At 39.0% G+C, this 18447-nt stretch overlaps 1 protein-coding gene across 2 annotated transcripts in view; it reads left to right on the top strand.

Annotated features, from left to right (window-relative positions):
* Positions 1–11221, top strand: part of HYCC1 (hyccin PI4KA lipid kinase complex subunit 1) — a 135155-nt gene extending 123934 nt beyond the window's left edge. Inside the window, exon 13 of one of the 2 annotated variants that reach the window (XR_009352872.1) lies at positions 10978–11097. Coding sequence is in view for 1 of the 2 variants with exons in the window: in XM_059171343.1 (XP_059027326.1) it covers positions 10978–11099 (122 nt within the window). In the remaining variant the exon portion in view is untranslated. Of the gene's footprint in view, positions 1–10977 lie in introns of both variants that reach the window. The other variant, XM_059171343.1, reaches the window with a different exon arrangement.
* Positions 11222–18447: the final 7226 nt, after the last annotated feature.

Genomic DNA, 18447 nt, shown 5'->3' with positions numbered 1-18447 from the left:
ATGTGTGCAGGGGGGAGAGGCAGAGGAAGAGGAGAGAGAAACTCAAGCAGACTCTGAGTGTGGAGCCCAACCTGGGGCTTTATCGCACCACCCTGAGATCTCAGACCTGAGCCAAAACCAAGAGTCGGACACTTAACCGACTGTGCCACCCAGGCGCCCCTAACTTACTTTTAATTTTTAACAGATGTGTAATTGTGCCCTAGAATATCCATTTCCTTATTAGAGAAACACAGCAAGATGGTGCATTTTTCATTTTGGTAAGTTAATATCTGCCAGTTTCTATGTGTAAATGATTTGTTCCTGTTGACCGTAAATCAGGTGGAAAAAGACACTAATTTTAGACATTTGAAATTATTGCTTAATAATTTGGATAGTAATTTTTTTTTTTAGATTTTATTTATTTATTTGACAGAGAGAGTGAGAGAGCACAGCAGGGGTAACGGTAGAGGGAGAGGGAGAAGCAGACGCCCTGCTGAGCGAGAAGCCCAATGCTGGGCTCTATCCCATGACTCTGGGATCATGACCTGAGCAGAAGGCAGTCACTTAACCAGCTGAGCCACCCAGGCACCCCTGGATAGTAAACTTTTATCAATAACTTATTAAGCATTTTATCTCTTTGACTTTCCTTTAATATTGTATACTTTTATAGAAGTTTTATATTTTATGTATATCTGAAAATGGCCTCCATTTTGTCATGCATTGGTCTTCAATAGCTGAGATAAATACACGAATTTTTTCCCTTTAATATAAAAATAATGAGCACTGCGTAGTACATAAAAGTGAAGAATCAATTTCACAGACCTGTACCCCTGGGGATAAAAATATATGTTTATAAAAAAAAAAAAAGTGAGGAATCACTGAACTCTACCTGTGAAACTAATAACACATTATATGTTAATTAACTGAATTTAAATTCAAAAAATTCAAAAAATAAAAATAATATTCAATGTTTAATACTAGCCTTTTTAGAATTCTTTTCAAATTTTGATGTATTAAAAAAAAATCTCTTCTCTGTCTTCTTGAATTGTTTCTGCCTACACTGCCTCTTTGTTTAGAGTGGTATGTGAATTTTCTCTTCTTTACTAAGGAGTCAGTGGAGATGGAAACATTAATTGATCTGAGTCAGTGAGTATCAATGTCATTCTGGAAAAAAAGGATGCTAGCAATAAGATAATGAAGATAATATTGCTATTACTACTACTATGATTATTAATCATCATCATCAAATTATAATGGTGCCAAATAGTCTTGTTCACTATTCTTCCCAGATAAATTTCACTATTAATTTATTAAGAAAGTGGGCTGGAGAGTACAACTGGTATTTAATTTAATCTAATTTAGTAAGTCTGTTAATATTTTACTTAGCTTTCTTAGACAGGAACAAGTCATATGTCTTCATAAATTTATCTTTCCTTCCCTCTATTAGAGTTTTGTATTTTTCTGTAAATAAATCCCTTCTATGAGATGGTGAAATTATTAATCAGATTAAAGAAGACTTCCATAACTAATATATTTCATTTTTATTAAATAATGTGTAGAAATGAAACAGATTTGATATCCTATGTGAAAACCCAGAATACATAATGCCATGTAAAAATATATCTGCATTTGGGGAAAGATTAGAAATAATGATATGAAATAAAGATTTATTTAGGAGATTATGGTAATTTTTTCCTTTTGGGGAAATTTCCTTTAATGTTATTATTAAATTCCTATGAGAAGAAATTAAACAAGATGATTTTAATAAAGTCTTTTCTTTTAAAATATGACTTACACCATTTTCCTCTTGAAAGCATGATAAAGCCTGCTCTATTTCACTTTGCCTTCCAGAAATAAGCACTATGAGGTCCCAAAGATAAATTATTTTTCACTTTCAGTTACTGAGTTTTCTTTAGGATTGGAATTTTTACATCCTCTATGTTATTGGTCTTACTATATTTATTTTCTTGTTTTTGTTTTATCAGCGTTAATATTGTATTTACAATATTCTGGCATTATAGGTAGCAATAAAAAACTTTAGTTAGAGTATAAGAAAATAATGTTCTCCTAATTTTTCTTCTAAGATTTTACAATAAAAATTTCAAATATTAGAAATGTTGATTCCTAGAATCGATGATTATTAATACTTATGTTCACATTATATATATATTGCACATATAAGTCCATATTTCTCCTGTTTTAACTCTCTTGTATTTGTTGTCTCTTCTTCATTAATTTGTTCTTCAACAAACATTTACTAAGCCAGCAGTTAATTTTACTGACTGGCATTTTCTTTTTAATGGTTTTATATCAATTTTGGGGGGCAGAATCAACTATTGGTGCTATTAATTTTAGTTTTCCTTCTCCTCAGAATATGTTTATTCTCAGTTTTACTATTTCCCTTTTCTCTTGGCTTGTTATTTAGTTTGTTTTCTTTCTCAAACTAATGTAGAAAACCAGGTGATGTTTCCCTTTTTTTATTTCTTAGTATTAGAACAATACAGTCTTCTATAATGTTCTATTTCTACAATATCCCATGAATTTTGACATAATGCATTTGTGTATTGTGTTATTTTGTAATTTAACTATGCATTAGGAAAATATATAGAAATATATTTCTATTTGGACACTTAAAATAAAAAGATTTTATTTTTAAGTAATCTCTACATTCGACGTGGGCCTCGAACTCACAACCCTGAGATTAAGAGTCACATGCTCTACTGACTGAGCAACCCAGGTACCCCTTCACTTTGGACACTTCTAAATTCTCCTGTTGTTGTATATCATTTTGTTGTGCTCTGAGTATATGGTTTGCTGAATTTCTGCCGTTGTGCATTTCCTAGTTATGTCATTGTTCCCCAAAATATGGCTACTTTTTGTGAAAAACCCACAATAATTTGAATATATATTCTTGCCTTATCATTAACTTTTTTATGAACTAAGTTATTACTATTTAATGTATTCATTTATTCAACTTTTAATTTTTAAGGAAACATTTATGTGTATGTTTTGTCATAGTCTTTCTGATAATGGAGTACTGAGGTTTTTTAAAGTATATTTTTATTTCCATTTCTTTTTGTACTTCAGGCATTTCCTAGTTTATGTCTTTTGTTGCTGTATCCTTTGGGTTATATAATATCGATATTGTTAGGTTTTCTCTTTTTATTTTATTTTTTATTTTTTTCACGTTTTTGTTTAAATTCCAATTAGTTAACATACAGTGTATTAATGTTTCAGGTGTAGAATTTGGTGATTCTCACTTACATATGACACCCAGTGCCCATCACAAGTGCCCTCCTTAATGCCTATCACCCATTTAACCCATCCCCTGCCATCTCCCCTCCAGCAACCCTCAGTTTGTTCTTTGTAGTTAAGACTCTGTGTCTTGGTTGGCTTCTCTTTTCCACCCCCTCTCTTTTTTAACCTTATACAGTTATATAGGGAGCTTGTTTACTTCCTAATGCTTTTGGTAAGAAATCTATTCACTATCATGAGTGTAATCCTGTATCAAAAAAATTCAATTTTCTTCATCCTCAATTTAGATCATCCCAATTTTTAGTTTGTCTATGTATTTTTGTTTTAAGATGCCCTTTAAAAGCATCAGATTTATTGGATTTCTTTTTAATCCAGATATTTATCTTTTTTTAATTGGAGTATAGTTGACACAAAATGTTACATTAGTTACAGGAGTACAAGATAGTAAATTCAACAATTTTATACATTATGCTCTGCTCACCACCACAAATGTAGCTACCATCTGTCACCATACAATGTTATTACAATACCATTGACTATGTTGTGCTTTTATCCATGTGACTTACTCATTCTATTACTGGAAGCCTGTATCTCCCAGTCCCCTTGACCTATGTTGCCCATCCTCCCACCCCTCTTCCCTCTGGCAACCATCAGTTTGTTTTCTGTATTTAAAGTTCTGTTTCTGCCATTTGTTTTGTTTTGTTTTGTTTTTTTAGGTTCTGCATATAAGTGAAATCATATGGTATTTATCCTTCTCTGTCTGACTTACTTCACTTAATGTAATACCCTCTAGGTCCATCCATGTTATTCCAAATGGCAAGATCTTAGTCTTTCTATAGCTAAGTAATATCCCATTGTATATAGACATATATAACATTTATCCATTCATCTTTTTCTCTTTTTTTCAGGGAGGGAGAGCAAAGGGGAAGGGGATAGAGGGAGAGGGAGACAGAATCATAAGAAGACTCCATGCTGAGCACAGAGCCCGATAGGGGTGCTCTGTCTTACAACCCTGAGATCATGACCTGAGCTGGAACCAGGAATAGGGTGATAAACCTACTGTGCCACCCAGCTGCCCTGATCCATTCATCTAGTGATGGAGACTTAGGTTGCTTCATGTTGGCTATTATAAATAATGCTGCCATAAACATAAGGGTGTGAAATATTTTATCTTTTTTAAAAAGGAAGTTTAGCCAAATCACATTTCTTATTTTAATCAATTCCTTTGCATTCACATTATTCCATTATTACAGAAGCTTAAATATTGTTACTACACCTCTTTTTTTCCCTTAAAGGAAATATAAGCAATTTTCTTGTACCTCTTTAATTTTTTTGACGATTTTATTTATTTATTTGACACACAGAGAGAACAGAAACAGAGGAAGCAGTAAGGGAGAGGGGAGAAATCTCCCTAGGATCAGGACCTGAGCTGAAGGCAGCAGCTGAACCAACTGAGCCACCCAGGCATCCCTCTTGTACCTCTTCAAAAGTATTCTTCCTGGAATTCTTAGCTGGCTCAGTGGGTAGAGTATGGGACTCGTGATCTTGGGGTTGTGAGTTTGACCCCCATGTTGGGTGTAGAACTTACTTAAAAATAAAAAAGAGAATCTGAAAAAAAATTATATATATATATATATTTCCCTCCAATTCCATCAGGAGTCAATCACTAGTCTGCTTTCTGTCACTAAATATTAATTTCCATTTTCTAGAATTATATAAATGGAATCATAAAGTACATACTTTTTCTGGCATCTTTCATTCAGCATAATTGTTTTGAATTCATCCATGTTATGGTGGAGAGTCAATAGTTTATCCTTTTTATAGTTAAGATAGCTAAATAGTGGGGTACCTGGATGGCTCAGTCGTTAAGCCTCTGCCATGGGCTCAGGTCACGATGCCAGGATCCTGGGATGGGACCCTGCATTGGGCTCTCTGCTTAGCAGGAAGCCTGCTCCTCCCACTCCTACTCTCCCTGCTTGTATTACCTCTCTCACTCACTCTTTCTCTGTCAAATAAATAAATAAAATCTTAAAAAAAAAAGATAGCTAAATAGTAGCTGAGTGTATGGGTATATGACAATTTGTTTATCTCTTTACCTATTGATAGACATTTTGGTTGTTTCCAGTTTTTGTGTATTACAAATAAAGCTGGTATGAATATTTGTATCCAAGTGTTTATGTGAATATATGTTTTCATCTCTCTTGCGGATATATATAGGAGTATGTCTTGGATTGGGCTGCTATAACAGAATACCACTGGCTGGGTAGTTGATAAACAATAGAAAATTATTTCTCACAGTGCTGGTGGCTGGAAGTCTGAGATCGGGATGCCAGCATGGTTAGGTGAGGGACTTCTTCAGGGTTGTAGACTTCTCATTGTGTCATCACACAATCAAGGATCTTGGGAGCTCAGTGGCATCCCTTTTACAAGAACACTACTATTATTCACAAGGGCTTCACCTTTATGACCTAGCCACCTTTCAAAGGTCCCACCTCCTAATACTATCCTATCAGGCATTAAGATTTTGGCATATGAATGGGGGGGCAGGGGAGGTATATAAACATTTAGATCTTAGCTGAGTGGTATTGCTGGGTTGTATGGTTACTCTATGATTAACCTTCTGAGAAATCACCAAACTGTTTTCTATGGTGGGGGCACCATTTTATACACTTACCAGGGGTTTATGGGAGTTGCAATTGTTTCACCTCCCTACCAACACTCATTATTGCTTGTGTTTCTTTTTTTTTTTTTTTAATTCTAACCATCTCAGTTTATGTGGAGTGGTATCTTTCTATGGTTTTGATTTGCAGTTCCCTAATAACTAACAATAATGAGCATCTTTTTACGTGCCTAACGGCCATTGATGTATCTTCTTTGGTTGTTGAAGTACAATTTTTTTCCCCTTATGATCTGTATTTTAGTATTTCTATATGAGAAACACTGTTTATCCTGAGGTAAAAAAATTTTCTCATTTGTTTTCATCTAGGAGTGCTACAGATTTAAGTTTTACATTTATTTTCTGTGATACAGTTTGACTTAAATTTGTGTGTAATTTGAAGAGAGTTCATGTTTATTTTTCTCCATATAGATATGTAATTGTTCCAATACCATTTGTTGAAAAGATTTTCCTTATCTCATTGAATTACTTTAACACTTTAAAAAAAATCAGCTAACCATATATGTATGGTTCTATTTCTAGACTGTATTCTGTTCCATTGGTCTATATGCTATGTCTTTGCTAGTAGCAAACAGTCTTGATTACTATAGCTCAGAGCTTTTCAACCTCAGCACTATTAAAATTTTGGCCCCAGTAATTCTTTGTGGAAGAGGTAAGAATTATCCTGTGCATTGTAGGATTTTTAATTGCATTTCTGGCCTTTATCCAGTGCTCTGCAGCTACTGTAGATAGTATATAGATAGATCATATTCTTTTATTCACTCTGCCAATCTTAGTTTTCTAACTGGCATGTTCACACCATTTATATTCAATGTAATCATTGATATGTTGGGACTTAAGCCCGCCATTCTGTTTGCTTTCTATCAGTTTCTTGTTTTTGTGTGTTTCCTTTTTTTCTGACTTAGTCTGAGTTGCTTAAACATTATTTAAGAATTCACCACATTTTTAAAAAAAATTCTGTTTTCTTTCAAACATATTTGTCTTTTTGTTTAAAGTATGCCTTTTGCAGGGGGCATATAGTTGAGTCTTGCTTTCTTATTCACTCTGACAATCTTTGTCTTTTACATGATATGTTTAGATCATAAACCTAATATAATTATTGATATGGTTAGATTTATTTCTACAATTTCAATATCTCATCTTTTATAGCCTCTGTTTCTTGTTCTTCTATTCTCACACTTTTGGTTTTTAAAAAGTTTTCTTAGTATTTCATATAAATTTATCTGCTGGTATTTAGGCTGTACCCCTTTATGTTATTGCTATTTTTAGTCATTGCTCTTGGCATTACAATATACATCCCTAGTCAGATTTTTTTTTTAAATACAGTGGATCAAAAGCTATCCTGGAAGCCCACACAACAGATGTTCATTTATATCTGATTGACTAAAACTGGTTCTTATCTAAAACTGGTTCCTATATTTACCTTTATAGCAAGATAGTGACTGGGTTAGACAAAATAAGATTCATATTCTGGAAATGGTGCAGAAATCCATCTAAACTGAAATAGAGGGGTCTCTGCCTGCTACCTGAATGAATTGGCATTTGTTAACAGAGAAAAGGGGAGTGAATATAGGATAAATAACAGTCAGTGTCTGAAACAGTGATTAATCTTATATAGTATACCTAGTTTGCCAAATTTTAAATCTCAATACTTTTTAACACAATTCTTTTTTTGTTACTTTTTGTTATTAGTAATTTATTTTACTAAGGAAAGCTACCCCCTTCAAAGTATTACACAAGCTCTAGCCGTTAGAATTCGTTGCTACTATACCTCCCATTCCCATTTTGTTGTTTATTTGTGTTAGGAGTGCCCTTTAGGACAAAGTTTGTACAAAATTGGCCTTTGGTAGATAATAATTATAATCTATTAATGAGTGAGTGAATAATGAATGAAGGCATAGAAGTAGTAAAAATAAAATTTGATAAAAGATCAGTTCAAATTTATCCTAGAGGATCAGAATTTCTTCCAATGAGATTATTTTGCCATAAAGGAGATAATCATAATTAAAACAAAACAGGAAAAAAACTTAATTTGTACCAGTGGGTTGTTTCCTTTCCCATTTTTAAAGGAAGGTAAGTGTCATAAATAATGTTACCTGTGAGTTTGTTTCAAAAAGGCCACATAGCCTTTTTAGTATCTTTTATTTCACATGTTTTGGTACATTATAGATATACCTGAGAAAATCAGCTTAACTGGGGAAAAAGGAATTGGCATTTGCAAAGTTTAATTAAATATAAAATGCTTGACTTGTGAAAACCAGGCCTGTGGTTTTGAAAACACATTTCCTACTTTCCTCTCTAATGGGATCTTGCAGCTCTTTATTAATAATGATTGAATTATAAATTCTCTAGGGCAGAGACTGTATTTTCTATCTCATTAGCAATTTGTGCATGCAGAGAGACAGGTTGTTCAGCCTCAGGATGGTTTACGATTTAATAAATGAATACACAGGCCTTATCTTACTGAATTTCCTTCACCTTCCAAGGAAGTAGTAAAGGAAAATTCTTCCACTTTTATGGATATGGAAGCGGAGTCTTAACAATAAATGGAAAATTTAAATCCACATTGTTCTAGCTGAGACTGAGATCTTCTCCTCAGCCCAATGCTCTATCCTCTACATCAGCTTCTTCAGGCCACCCCTCCCAGTGGCAAACTTCCCTGGAGTTGGGCTGCTACGATTTGCATGGAGACTCTCCTGCCACCTAAGTGTTTCCCAAAGCAACAGCATGGGCAGTTTGGGTAGGAAATCATTTATTGTGTAGGGCTTTCTTATTTAGCTTTGCTAGACCTCACCTACTAAGTGCCAAGACTGTCCCCCTGTCATTGTGACATCCAGAAATGACCCCCACATTACCAGATGTCCCATGGGAAGCAATACTGTTCCATAACACTCCTCCAGGCTGCTTCTCGGCTGTTATGGCAGGACTGGCAACCACAAGGAATAAAAATAGCCTTGACAAAGCACTTTGAACATCTTTTTTTTTTTTTAAGATTTTATTTATTTGTCAGAGAGAGAGAGGGAGCGAGAGCGAGCACAGGCAGACAGAATGGCAGGCAGAGGCAGAGGGAGAAGCAGGCTCCTTGCTCGGAGCCCGATGTGGGACTCGATCCCAGGACGCTGGGATCATGACCTGAGCCGAAGGCAGCTGCTTAACAACTGAGCCACCCAGGCGTCCCCATTTTGAACATCTTTGACCAAACACATATACCCTCCTGTATGCAAGGCTGCTCTAGGACACAGGAGGACACGATTAGAGGGGATAAAAAGTATATGAAATCCCTCAAGCAAAGGGAGTGCCAAAGATTAGAAAAGGAGCTGGCAGTTGGAGTTGAGGAATTGCCCCCAAATAATCCTGATGATGACAACAATAATGCTGGCATTGAGTTATTGCTATGTACTGGTGCTGTGGTGAGCCACTTAGATGTATTTTCTGATTTAATTCTCCCAGAGGTGCCACGCAGTTGTTGCTGCCATTATCCTCGTGTTATAGATTAGTGGATTACCATCATCTCTTGCCGTAGCCATTACTATGACCTCCTTTCTCCTCTTTTCTGCTTCCATGATCACTCCCATGTGATCCTCCACAAAATCAATCTGAGCCATTTTTATAACATGAAATCAGATCATGTCACTCCTCTGATAAAACTATCTAACTACTTCCTGAGACAATAAAATCTAAGGTCCCACAGTGATCCATGGGCACATATGCCTGCCCCGCATCCCTCCCCGTCCTCACCTCTTGCTCTGTCTCACACGGACCGCACTCCAGCCACACAAGCTTCTTTTCCAAAGCTTTGTTCCTGTCCGCAGTTGCTGTTCTTTCCCCAAGACTTGATGACCTCCCTTACTGCATTTAGACTCTAACCCAGCCTCATACCCAACAGAGCCCTTTCCTGATGGCGTCCCTTCTTCACGCTCCTCCCATTATCTTGCTTTAATCTTCTTCAAGGCTCTCTCGATGCCACTTGACATTATATTAACTGCTTCTTTATCCAGCTGCCCATTGTTTCTCCTTTCATAAGAATGGGAGCTTAGTAAGTGGGGGCTTTGTCTTGCTCACCCTTTAGAAAATTGTTGGCGCCTGGGTGGCTCAGTGGGTTAAAGCCTCTGCCTTGGGCTCAGGTCATGATCTCAGGGTCCTGGGATGGAGCCCCGCATTGGGCTCTCTGCTCAGCAGGGACCCTGCTTCCCTTCCTCTCTCTCTACCTGCCTCTCTGCCTACTTGTGATCTCTGTCAAATAAATAAAATCTTTAAAAAAAATTAGTTGGCATATTAGTACTTATTAGTAGTGTGAGTATGTGTGTGCGTGTGTGTGTATATATATATATATATATATGTAACTCAGTATTTGTTGAGTACATGTGGCTTAGAGAAGTCAAGTCACTTGCCAGATAGAGCTGTCAGGGGCGGATTTATACTGTGAGCTGCTAGAATGTCAGAGAAGACTCTTCTTTGGGAAGGGAAAAACTACAGATGGCAGAGAAGCTTAGGATGGGAGATGGGAACAGAACAAGAACAAGGTCTTTCTCCTCTCTGCCAGGGAATGTTCAGAGGAATTTTTTTTTTAAGTCCATGCAATAACCAAAGAGAATTTTACAAAAGGCAAAACTAAGGCGCAGATACTTTCAGAGACTTCAAGTCAAGAGTCTGCAGGTAAACTGAAACTAAAGCCCATTTCTCTCTGGCTGCGCGTTATTTTAGATGGTTGTATGCTTTAGCCTTGCTTCTTAATTGTTATATGAAAGGAATGCATGCAACTGGGAGCCGTGTGCCCTTAAAACAGCTCTGTAGGGGTCATTTTGAACAAATTAATTCAGGCTTATTTCAAGAATAACCAAACCAGAATTGCAGTCTGCCCATTAATTTTTGCTTTGTTCTATTGCTTTAGAGTTATATTCAGTTTATGAATTTTTCTCTTCCAGTTCTTGACATTGTATCTTTTTGTCCCTTTCTCCTTTTATACCATAAATCCCAGGGAGTCTAAGTAGCTCTATGTTGAATACTTTAAAAAATTTTTAATTTTTAATTTTACGAATTTTTAAATGGTTTATCTTTTTGGCTAGGGGGAAGCAAGGGAAGTCGACAGAATAAATCCTCAAGTGATGTGGACTCAGTTTCTTGCTGGAATTTGCAGAGCCGATTTAAATATGATCTTAGTTGTCAGAAGATTGCTTTTAAAATGTAGAAATTCAAGAAGACAGCCTCTGAGAATGCAAATTTTGAAGAACTTGGAAACTTTTTCATTTCAAATATAATATTAACCACAGAGCTCATCTGGCTGGATATCACAGAGCGTACAACATAAGGAAATCATCTGGCTGGATATCACAGAGCATACAACATAAGGAAATCAAAATAATAAAAACAGCCTCTCTACCTTGCTGGTGTTTGGTACTATCTTTGCCCTACACCGTCTCCTGCATGTTACTGTTTACAGAAAGAGCAGTGATCATAAGAGAACTAAAGGGTAGGATATTAAGTCACAATGACTGGCTCAGAAGCAATGAATGGATTTCAGCATTCACAGTATGAGGACTTGCAATATGGAAATGCTGCTTCCAGGGTTTGCCTCACTGTGGAGCGGGGTGGGGAGGGTGGGAAGCAAAGTTTATGTGAGGGGAAAAAAAGTGATAAGAATGCCTGAAAGTCACAGAGTGTTTAAGACAAAAATGCAGAGCAGTTCATAGGGAGGGTTAAAGAAGTAAGGAAAGCCTTTGGTCTGAGGTGGCCCACACATCTGTGGGATTCAGGGGTCTGGGTTTCCAGAGGGATGACCTGGTGGGCTTCAGCACCTGTGGGACTGTTTGCAGAGTTCTCACATTTCTGTCATTTCCCCAATACCTCTGGAGATGTCTTGGCAAGATAGCATTTACCTGGGGTGCCAGTGGGTTAAAGCCTCTGCCTTCAGCTCAGGTCATGATCCCACAGGGTCCTGGGATCGAGCCCCGCATCGGGCTCTCTGCTCAGCATGGAGCCTGCTTCCTCCACTCTCTGCCTGCCTCTCTGCCTACTTGTGATCTCTGTCTGTCAGATAAATAAAATCTTTAAAAAAAAAAAAAAGATAGCATTTACCTAAATGCCTCAATTTACCTAAATTTTTTTTACCTAATTTTTTTTTTTACCTAAATTACCTAAATAAATGCCTCAAATAGAACTACATTTTAACAGACTGGTACTGTGGAAAGGGTTGCAAATGAATAAAAATGAGGAAGAAGAAACATTAGACCTGTTGGTTAATTTCACATGTTCATCTTTCCACCATACCTAGAATGCCCTACTTAGTCACAGGAGAAATGAATTGTAATTCTAAAGAAATTATTAAATACACAACACACAATATGAACATGCATTTTTAACAATCTAAAATGAAATTTATTTTCAGTAATTCAAATGGTTTCACTTAGAAGGGAAATATCAAAAAAGCCAGTCAGAGCTTTTTCTAACATGAAGTTAATATGAATAGAATGGTTTCTCAGAAAAGGAGTGCATAGTGTACATATGGAGTATTTTTGAGACTATCAGTCTAACATAGACATAGTAGTTTTAATGATTGCTTTTTAAAGTCCTGAGTATTTTTGCCAAGGTGTCCATATAATACATTTAAAAAATATATTTTATTGAGAGATAGAGAGAGCAGGAGCGCAAGTGGGGGGAGGGGCAGCAGGAGAGGGATAGAAAGAATCCCAAGCCGACTGCCCTGGTGAGCTTGGAGCCTGACAGGGGGCTCGATCTCAAGACCCTGAGATCATGACCTGAGCTGAAATAAGGAGTCTGACACTTAGTGGACTGAGCCACCCAGGCGCTCCCATAATAATCCCATTTTAATTTGCTAATGATTTGCTTTCAGTTTACATAAAAGATCATTTAGAGCTTGCAGTCCATTCTATCTTGGGGAACTACTGGCAGATAGCAATTTCATTTCCTGATTTTAGCCCTCAAGTTTTGAGGATGAAAAGATTTATCAGGGAAACTTACAGAATAATGAATTTCCATTATTAGCAGGGCAATATGGGGAGATTTGCAGTGTTTCACCACCTAAAAAACTCCCAAGTCTTTTGTACCTGTTAGTGTTTGAAATATACAATTAAGGACAAAATTTTAGAAAACACTGTTGCCTCTGGGGACCCTCTTCTGTAATGGCACTCCTATGGGGGTGTAGAGAAGGCCTCCATTCCCAGGGCTGGGAGAATTGGGTGTCTGTGTGTGTGCCTTCCTTTTCTTTGTGGTCCAGACATGATCAAGGGCCCTGGGAAGAAGCACTGTGATGACTTGTGAGGCTGAGAGAGGGGTCTTCTACCTCCAGGGGCAGTGGGACAGCACAGAAGGAAGTCAGTGCAAGGGAAAAGGAGCTACAGAAAACTATCCAGTTATGGGGCTACCTTACTGCTTTGCCTAAGACTGGCCTTGATCTCTGCAGGCTCTAAACTTGTGAATAGTGTGGGGAGGCTGGGGGATGCCAGTGGGGGATTTGAGGGGAAAGAAAGGTTTGTTTAGTTTTTGTGGATTTTGTGTTTATTTAGCCTTCTGTGAAAAAAAATGAGGGTTTATTCCAATGCTCATTTAACTATAACTCTGTTTGATGCAGGGAGTCTACGGGCTGAAGGCTAACAAATGAATTCTGTCAACCCCCAACTAGAGAAGATGGGGTTGACAGGTTCTGTGCTTTGTTTCTCTATCTCCACTGACGAGGCTGATCCTGGCAATAAAGTAAGAAACAAGTTCTGGAGACCTTAGTCTTGGAATTCTGGGACTACATTTAGGGAGTGGGGACACAGTTGGGGATGTGAGCTGGTCCAACAGAATACTGAAGGAGTAGGGGACCAAGGGGTGGAACTTAGCTTCCCTAAGGGCTCAGCACCAGGGGCTGTCAGGCAGGTTATACTAAGGACACCCTAAGTCTTTACAACCAGCTGCAGTTCAGAAGATAAAGGGAAAAAGATACGTGATGGTTTGCTGAGTCTTTCTCTCCCAGTCATCTAACATTGCAGCCCTCATATTCAACCTCCTCACATACTCCAAATGTTATCACTGCTCATCCAGGCCATTGTAGGTCCCAGTTTTCTGTTTTCCAGTGAAATATAATATTTTTTGGTTTTAATAATGATATTTGCTTTATGCATTCCAGAAACCCTGATAGTAATAAAATGGTTATTGTCACCCATCCCTCTCTTCTCTACTGATTTAAACACTGATGGTTGAGTTGAAGGGAACCCCAACAAAAATACATGCTTTGGGCACCTGGATGGCCCAGTGGGTTAAGCCTCTGTCTTTGGCTCAGGTCATGATCTCAGGGTCCTGGAATTGAGCCCCGCATCCGGCTCTGTGCTCAGCAGGGAGCCTGCTTCCCGCCACCCCCCTCCCCGCCCCGCCTGCCTCTCTGCCTACTTGTAATCTCTGTCTGTAATAAATAAAAATCTTAAAAAAAAAAAAAAGGACATGCTTGAGATTTCATCTGAATCATCTAGCAGGAGAGTATCTTGGTGATGAACTGGAGAGCAAGAGAATTACTCCATAATACAGACACCTTTCAGGTGAGGAGCAGGCACTGGCTAAGATTTTGGAAGCACAAAGGCTAACAATCTTGGTTCTTTGCTTTAATCTCCTCACCACTGGACATGGTGTTCATTACCTCTTGACTAAATGAACAAACCTTTTTAGGGTACTCGAATCTCACCCTTTTAGTTCTCACTTCCCCATACCTGCCTCTCACATCCTAATTCCATCCCCAACAAGTAACCCAGATAAAAATACTTTCAACCAAATTCTACCAGAATAATTTGTGTATGCATGACACAAAAATATCTTGACTCCCGTGATGTCAAACAAAGCCCACATACCATTGAGTAACATGTGTGCATTAAAAGAATGAGGGAGGGTGCCTGGGTGGCTCAGTGGGTTAAGCCGCTGCCTTCGGCTCAGGTCATGATCTCAGGGTCCTGGGATCGAGTCCCGCATCGGGCTCTCTGCTCAGCGGGGAGCCTGCTTCCTCCTCTCTCTCTCTCTGCCTGCCTCTCTGCCTACTTGTGATCTCCGTCTGTCAAATAAATAAATAAAAAATCTTAAAAAAAAAAAAAAAAAAAAAAGAATGAGGGAAACTAGACTCTAGTTTAGGAAGCGACCTAACTTTGTGGAAAGCATATACCTGTTGGCAGGAAGAACTTTTTCAGAAATCATCAGCTTTTGCTCACTCCCACAACTTTTCTCATTCTGATACCGGAAGAAATAGTTTTTCTGTCCCCGTGTCCAAAACCCTGACGATTGTAGCTATACTGGAAATTAGAACCCATGTAATTAAATTCTTTCATTTGATAGATAAGGCACCTGAAATTCAGGTTGCCTTAATAATTATGTTAAGGTCTCACTTCTAGTTAGAAGTACTAGAACCAAAGAACAAATCTCCAGACTCTCAAGCTAGGGTCATGTCTCCCACAAAGAACAGAGAAGGGGGCAAGAGATGGGCTGTCATCAGACCTATTAAAGCAATCCATTCAGTTATTAGGAACAGACACACTGAGAAGAGTGAAAAAGGTAGAGCTATTTATATGTGCTAACATGGAAATATCTCTAGACATTATTGAATGAAAAAAGCAGTTGCCAAATGGTGCACAGATTATGAGTTCATTTATGGGAACCAGAATGAATAGTGTATTCTCTATGGACAAAAGTCTGAAGGGTACATTTCACCCTGATAACAGTACTTACCTCTGGGTAGTTACCTCTGGGTAGCGGTTAAAGGAAAATTTTTCTTTCCCTAAACGTATTGTTTGAATTTTTCTGAGGAGAGACTATTTAGGGAAGAATTAAAAATTAATCCCGAAGAGTAAAACTACATTTTTTTGTTGTACTCCACATCACCTTGATAGTTTTGTTTCTACCACTAGGGATCATGCTCAGAGGGACTCAGTTTGTTTCCCTAATCCCAGTGGAACACCTAGATTAATCCAAACGTTTTAGAAAGGATGGTCTGAAGTGGGGAAGGAGAGCGTGTGGATTTAACTTTCCTCAAAACTACTCACTACCTTCTCCCTCCTGATGATTGCCATTACACACCTTTACCTCAGGTCAGACCAAACTCCTTGAATATAATAATGATGATGGTGATGATAACTGAATAACGCAAATCCTGCTAATAGTAAACGACACTAGTTATGCTCTTTTGAACACGAGTTCTACCGCAGGTACTCTTCTGTGCTCTTTCATGCGTTATCATCTTTCCTTTTTTTTTTTTTTTTTTTTTTTTTAAATCTTTATCACCACTGAGGTACTGAGGTAAGTACTATTATTATCCCCATTTTAGAGGTGAGAAACTGAGGCTTGACGAAGAAATGAGGGAGCCGAGGCAGTAGCCTGGCTGGTGAGTGGAGGAGGCTGAACAGAAACGCAGGTTGCTTGCCTTGAGTCTGTGCTGAGGCTCCCGCACTGGGAGGAACGCCGAGGGCCAGGGTCTGCCGGAGGAGGGCGTCCAGGTTGGAAATTTAACTGGACTGAATTAGAATGCGCTTGACGTTGGACAGACCTTCAGTGTGGTCTGGTTCTCCATGGCTTCCACCTCGTGCTCCTTTGAGCCTTTCCGTTTGAGGTGTCAGCTGCCGCTGGGTTACCACATGAAGGGCGCGATGCTGTCGGGCAGTGTGTGGTGAGCGGGGAAATAATCTCCTGTGGAGAGGAAAAGCTCGTCCGCTACCACGTACAAGCCTCGCCACGATTTTGCAATAGCCAGCGCCTCTCACTTAAAATGGCGGCAACCGGAAACTTCTCTGGAAAGAGAGAAGGGCTGGCTTTCTGGGGGTCAGTGAATAACCCCTTGTCTCTCTTTTTTAAAATATTGACTGTGTTTATGTCAGTTTTGTTCCTTAAAGGTGTGAAAAGCCAGCGAGTGGTAAATTTGGGGATGACTTTTGTAATTTATGGGGAGAAAGGTACTTCTCAGGAAGCGAGCTGTCTGCCTCTGAATCAGGAACCATTTTTCTCCCCTCCCCTGACTTCTGTCCAAACTTCGGGAATGATGCCCTTCTTTCTCTGCTGGTGACTGAAGCGTTTCTAATTGATCACAGACAGTTTGAGGTAAGTCACAGGGTACACTGATGCTTATACGACGTATGTATATGCTGCCGTATTACATTTGTAAATACAGCAAATGGGCTCATTTCTCGGTGGCCTCTCTGTGCCCCGCACCTGGGATGGGGGGTGTCGAGCACAGTGGGCAAGAGCCCTGCCCTCATGGGGTCTAGGTGCCCCCGCCCCCCCCGGCCGGCAGGACTCTCAGCTCTGCTGAGCTCTCCAGTTTCCAGGACGACAAGCACTTTTTGGAGGGGTGGAGAGTTTTGACAAATATGTGGTCCCATACACGTTTCTACAAGCAAAGCCATTTATTTTAGGCTGAAGCATTTGCAGCAAAACTTCAATAATGTATCTGGAATGTGTCAGATTGAATGCTTTATGATATGTTTTTGGCTTTCTTCGGTAGAACGTTGATCAAGTAAAAGCTTTGTTATCTCGGATTTCTCAACTGAGTGCCATTAAGATGTATGGGCTAAACATGGAGGCAGGCTCGAAAAGTTGAGCTTATCTGAGAGAAATATTTTAGATCATCACAGAAGTGAATCAGAGCTTCAAGGCTAACCGATACTCTAAGTTCTTGGAACTGAAGAAACAGAAGAAAAGATTTTGTCAGCGTGGGGGCGGGGGGGGGGGGCGGGGAGTCCCCTGTGGCTCAGTGGGTTAAGCGGCTGCTCAGGTCATGATCCCAGGGTCCTGTAGTAGAGCCCCACCTTGGGCTCCCTGCTCAGTGGGAAGCCTGCTTCTCCCTCTCCCTCTCCCACTCCCCCTGCTTGTGTTCCCTCTCTCACTGGTGCTCTCTGTCTCTCAAATCCTGCTTGCTCTCTCTGTCAAATAAGTAAATAAATAATCTTTTAAAAAAAAAAAAAAGGATTTTGTTGGGCCACAGCTGCTGCTAAATGTTACCCATTATGTTATGAACCAAAGAACTGGAAACCTGCCTGATCCTACCCTTCTCTACCCCAAATGGAAGACTGATTCCTGAAATTCTTACTAAAAAATTGAACCCTGGGGCCACCTGGGTTGCTCAATTAGTTAAGCCTGTGCCTTGGGCTCAGGTCATGATCCCAGGGTCCTGGAATTGAGCCCCACATTGGGCTCCTTGTTCAGCAGGGAGCCTATTTCTTCCTCTCCCTCTGTCTGCTACTTGGTTTGCTTGTGCTCTCTCTTTGTCAAATAAATAAGATTATAAAAAAAAAAAAAATAGAACCCTTCTGGTTAGGTTGGCATTGCTGTTGAAAAGAGGGTCAGTGAGGGCACCTTGGTTGCTTAGTTGGTTAAGCCACTACCTTTGGCTCAGGTCGTGATCCTGGAGTCCCAGGATAGAGTCCCAAATCAGGATCCCAGCTCCCCGGGGAGTCTGCAATCTCCCTCTGACCTTCTCCCGTCTCATGCTCTCTCTCACTCCCTTCCTCTCTCTGAAATAAATAAAAATAAAAAACCTTAAAATAAAAAAAAAGAAAAGAAAAGAGGGT

This window comes from Mustela lutreola, chromosome 4, assembly GCF_030435805.1.
Source record: "Mustela lutreola isolate mMusLut2 chromosome 4, mMusLut2.pri, whole genome shotgun sequence".
NCBI lineage: Eukaryota > Metazoa > Chordata > Mammalia > Carnivora > Mustelidae > Mustela > Mustela lutreola.
This window is presented reverse-complemented; position numbering and strand designations above follow the sequence as displayed.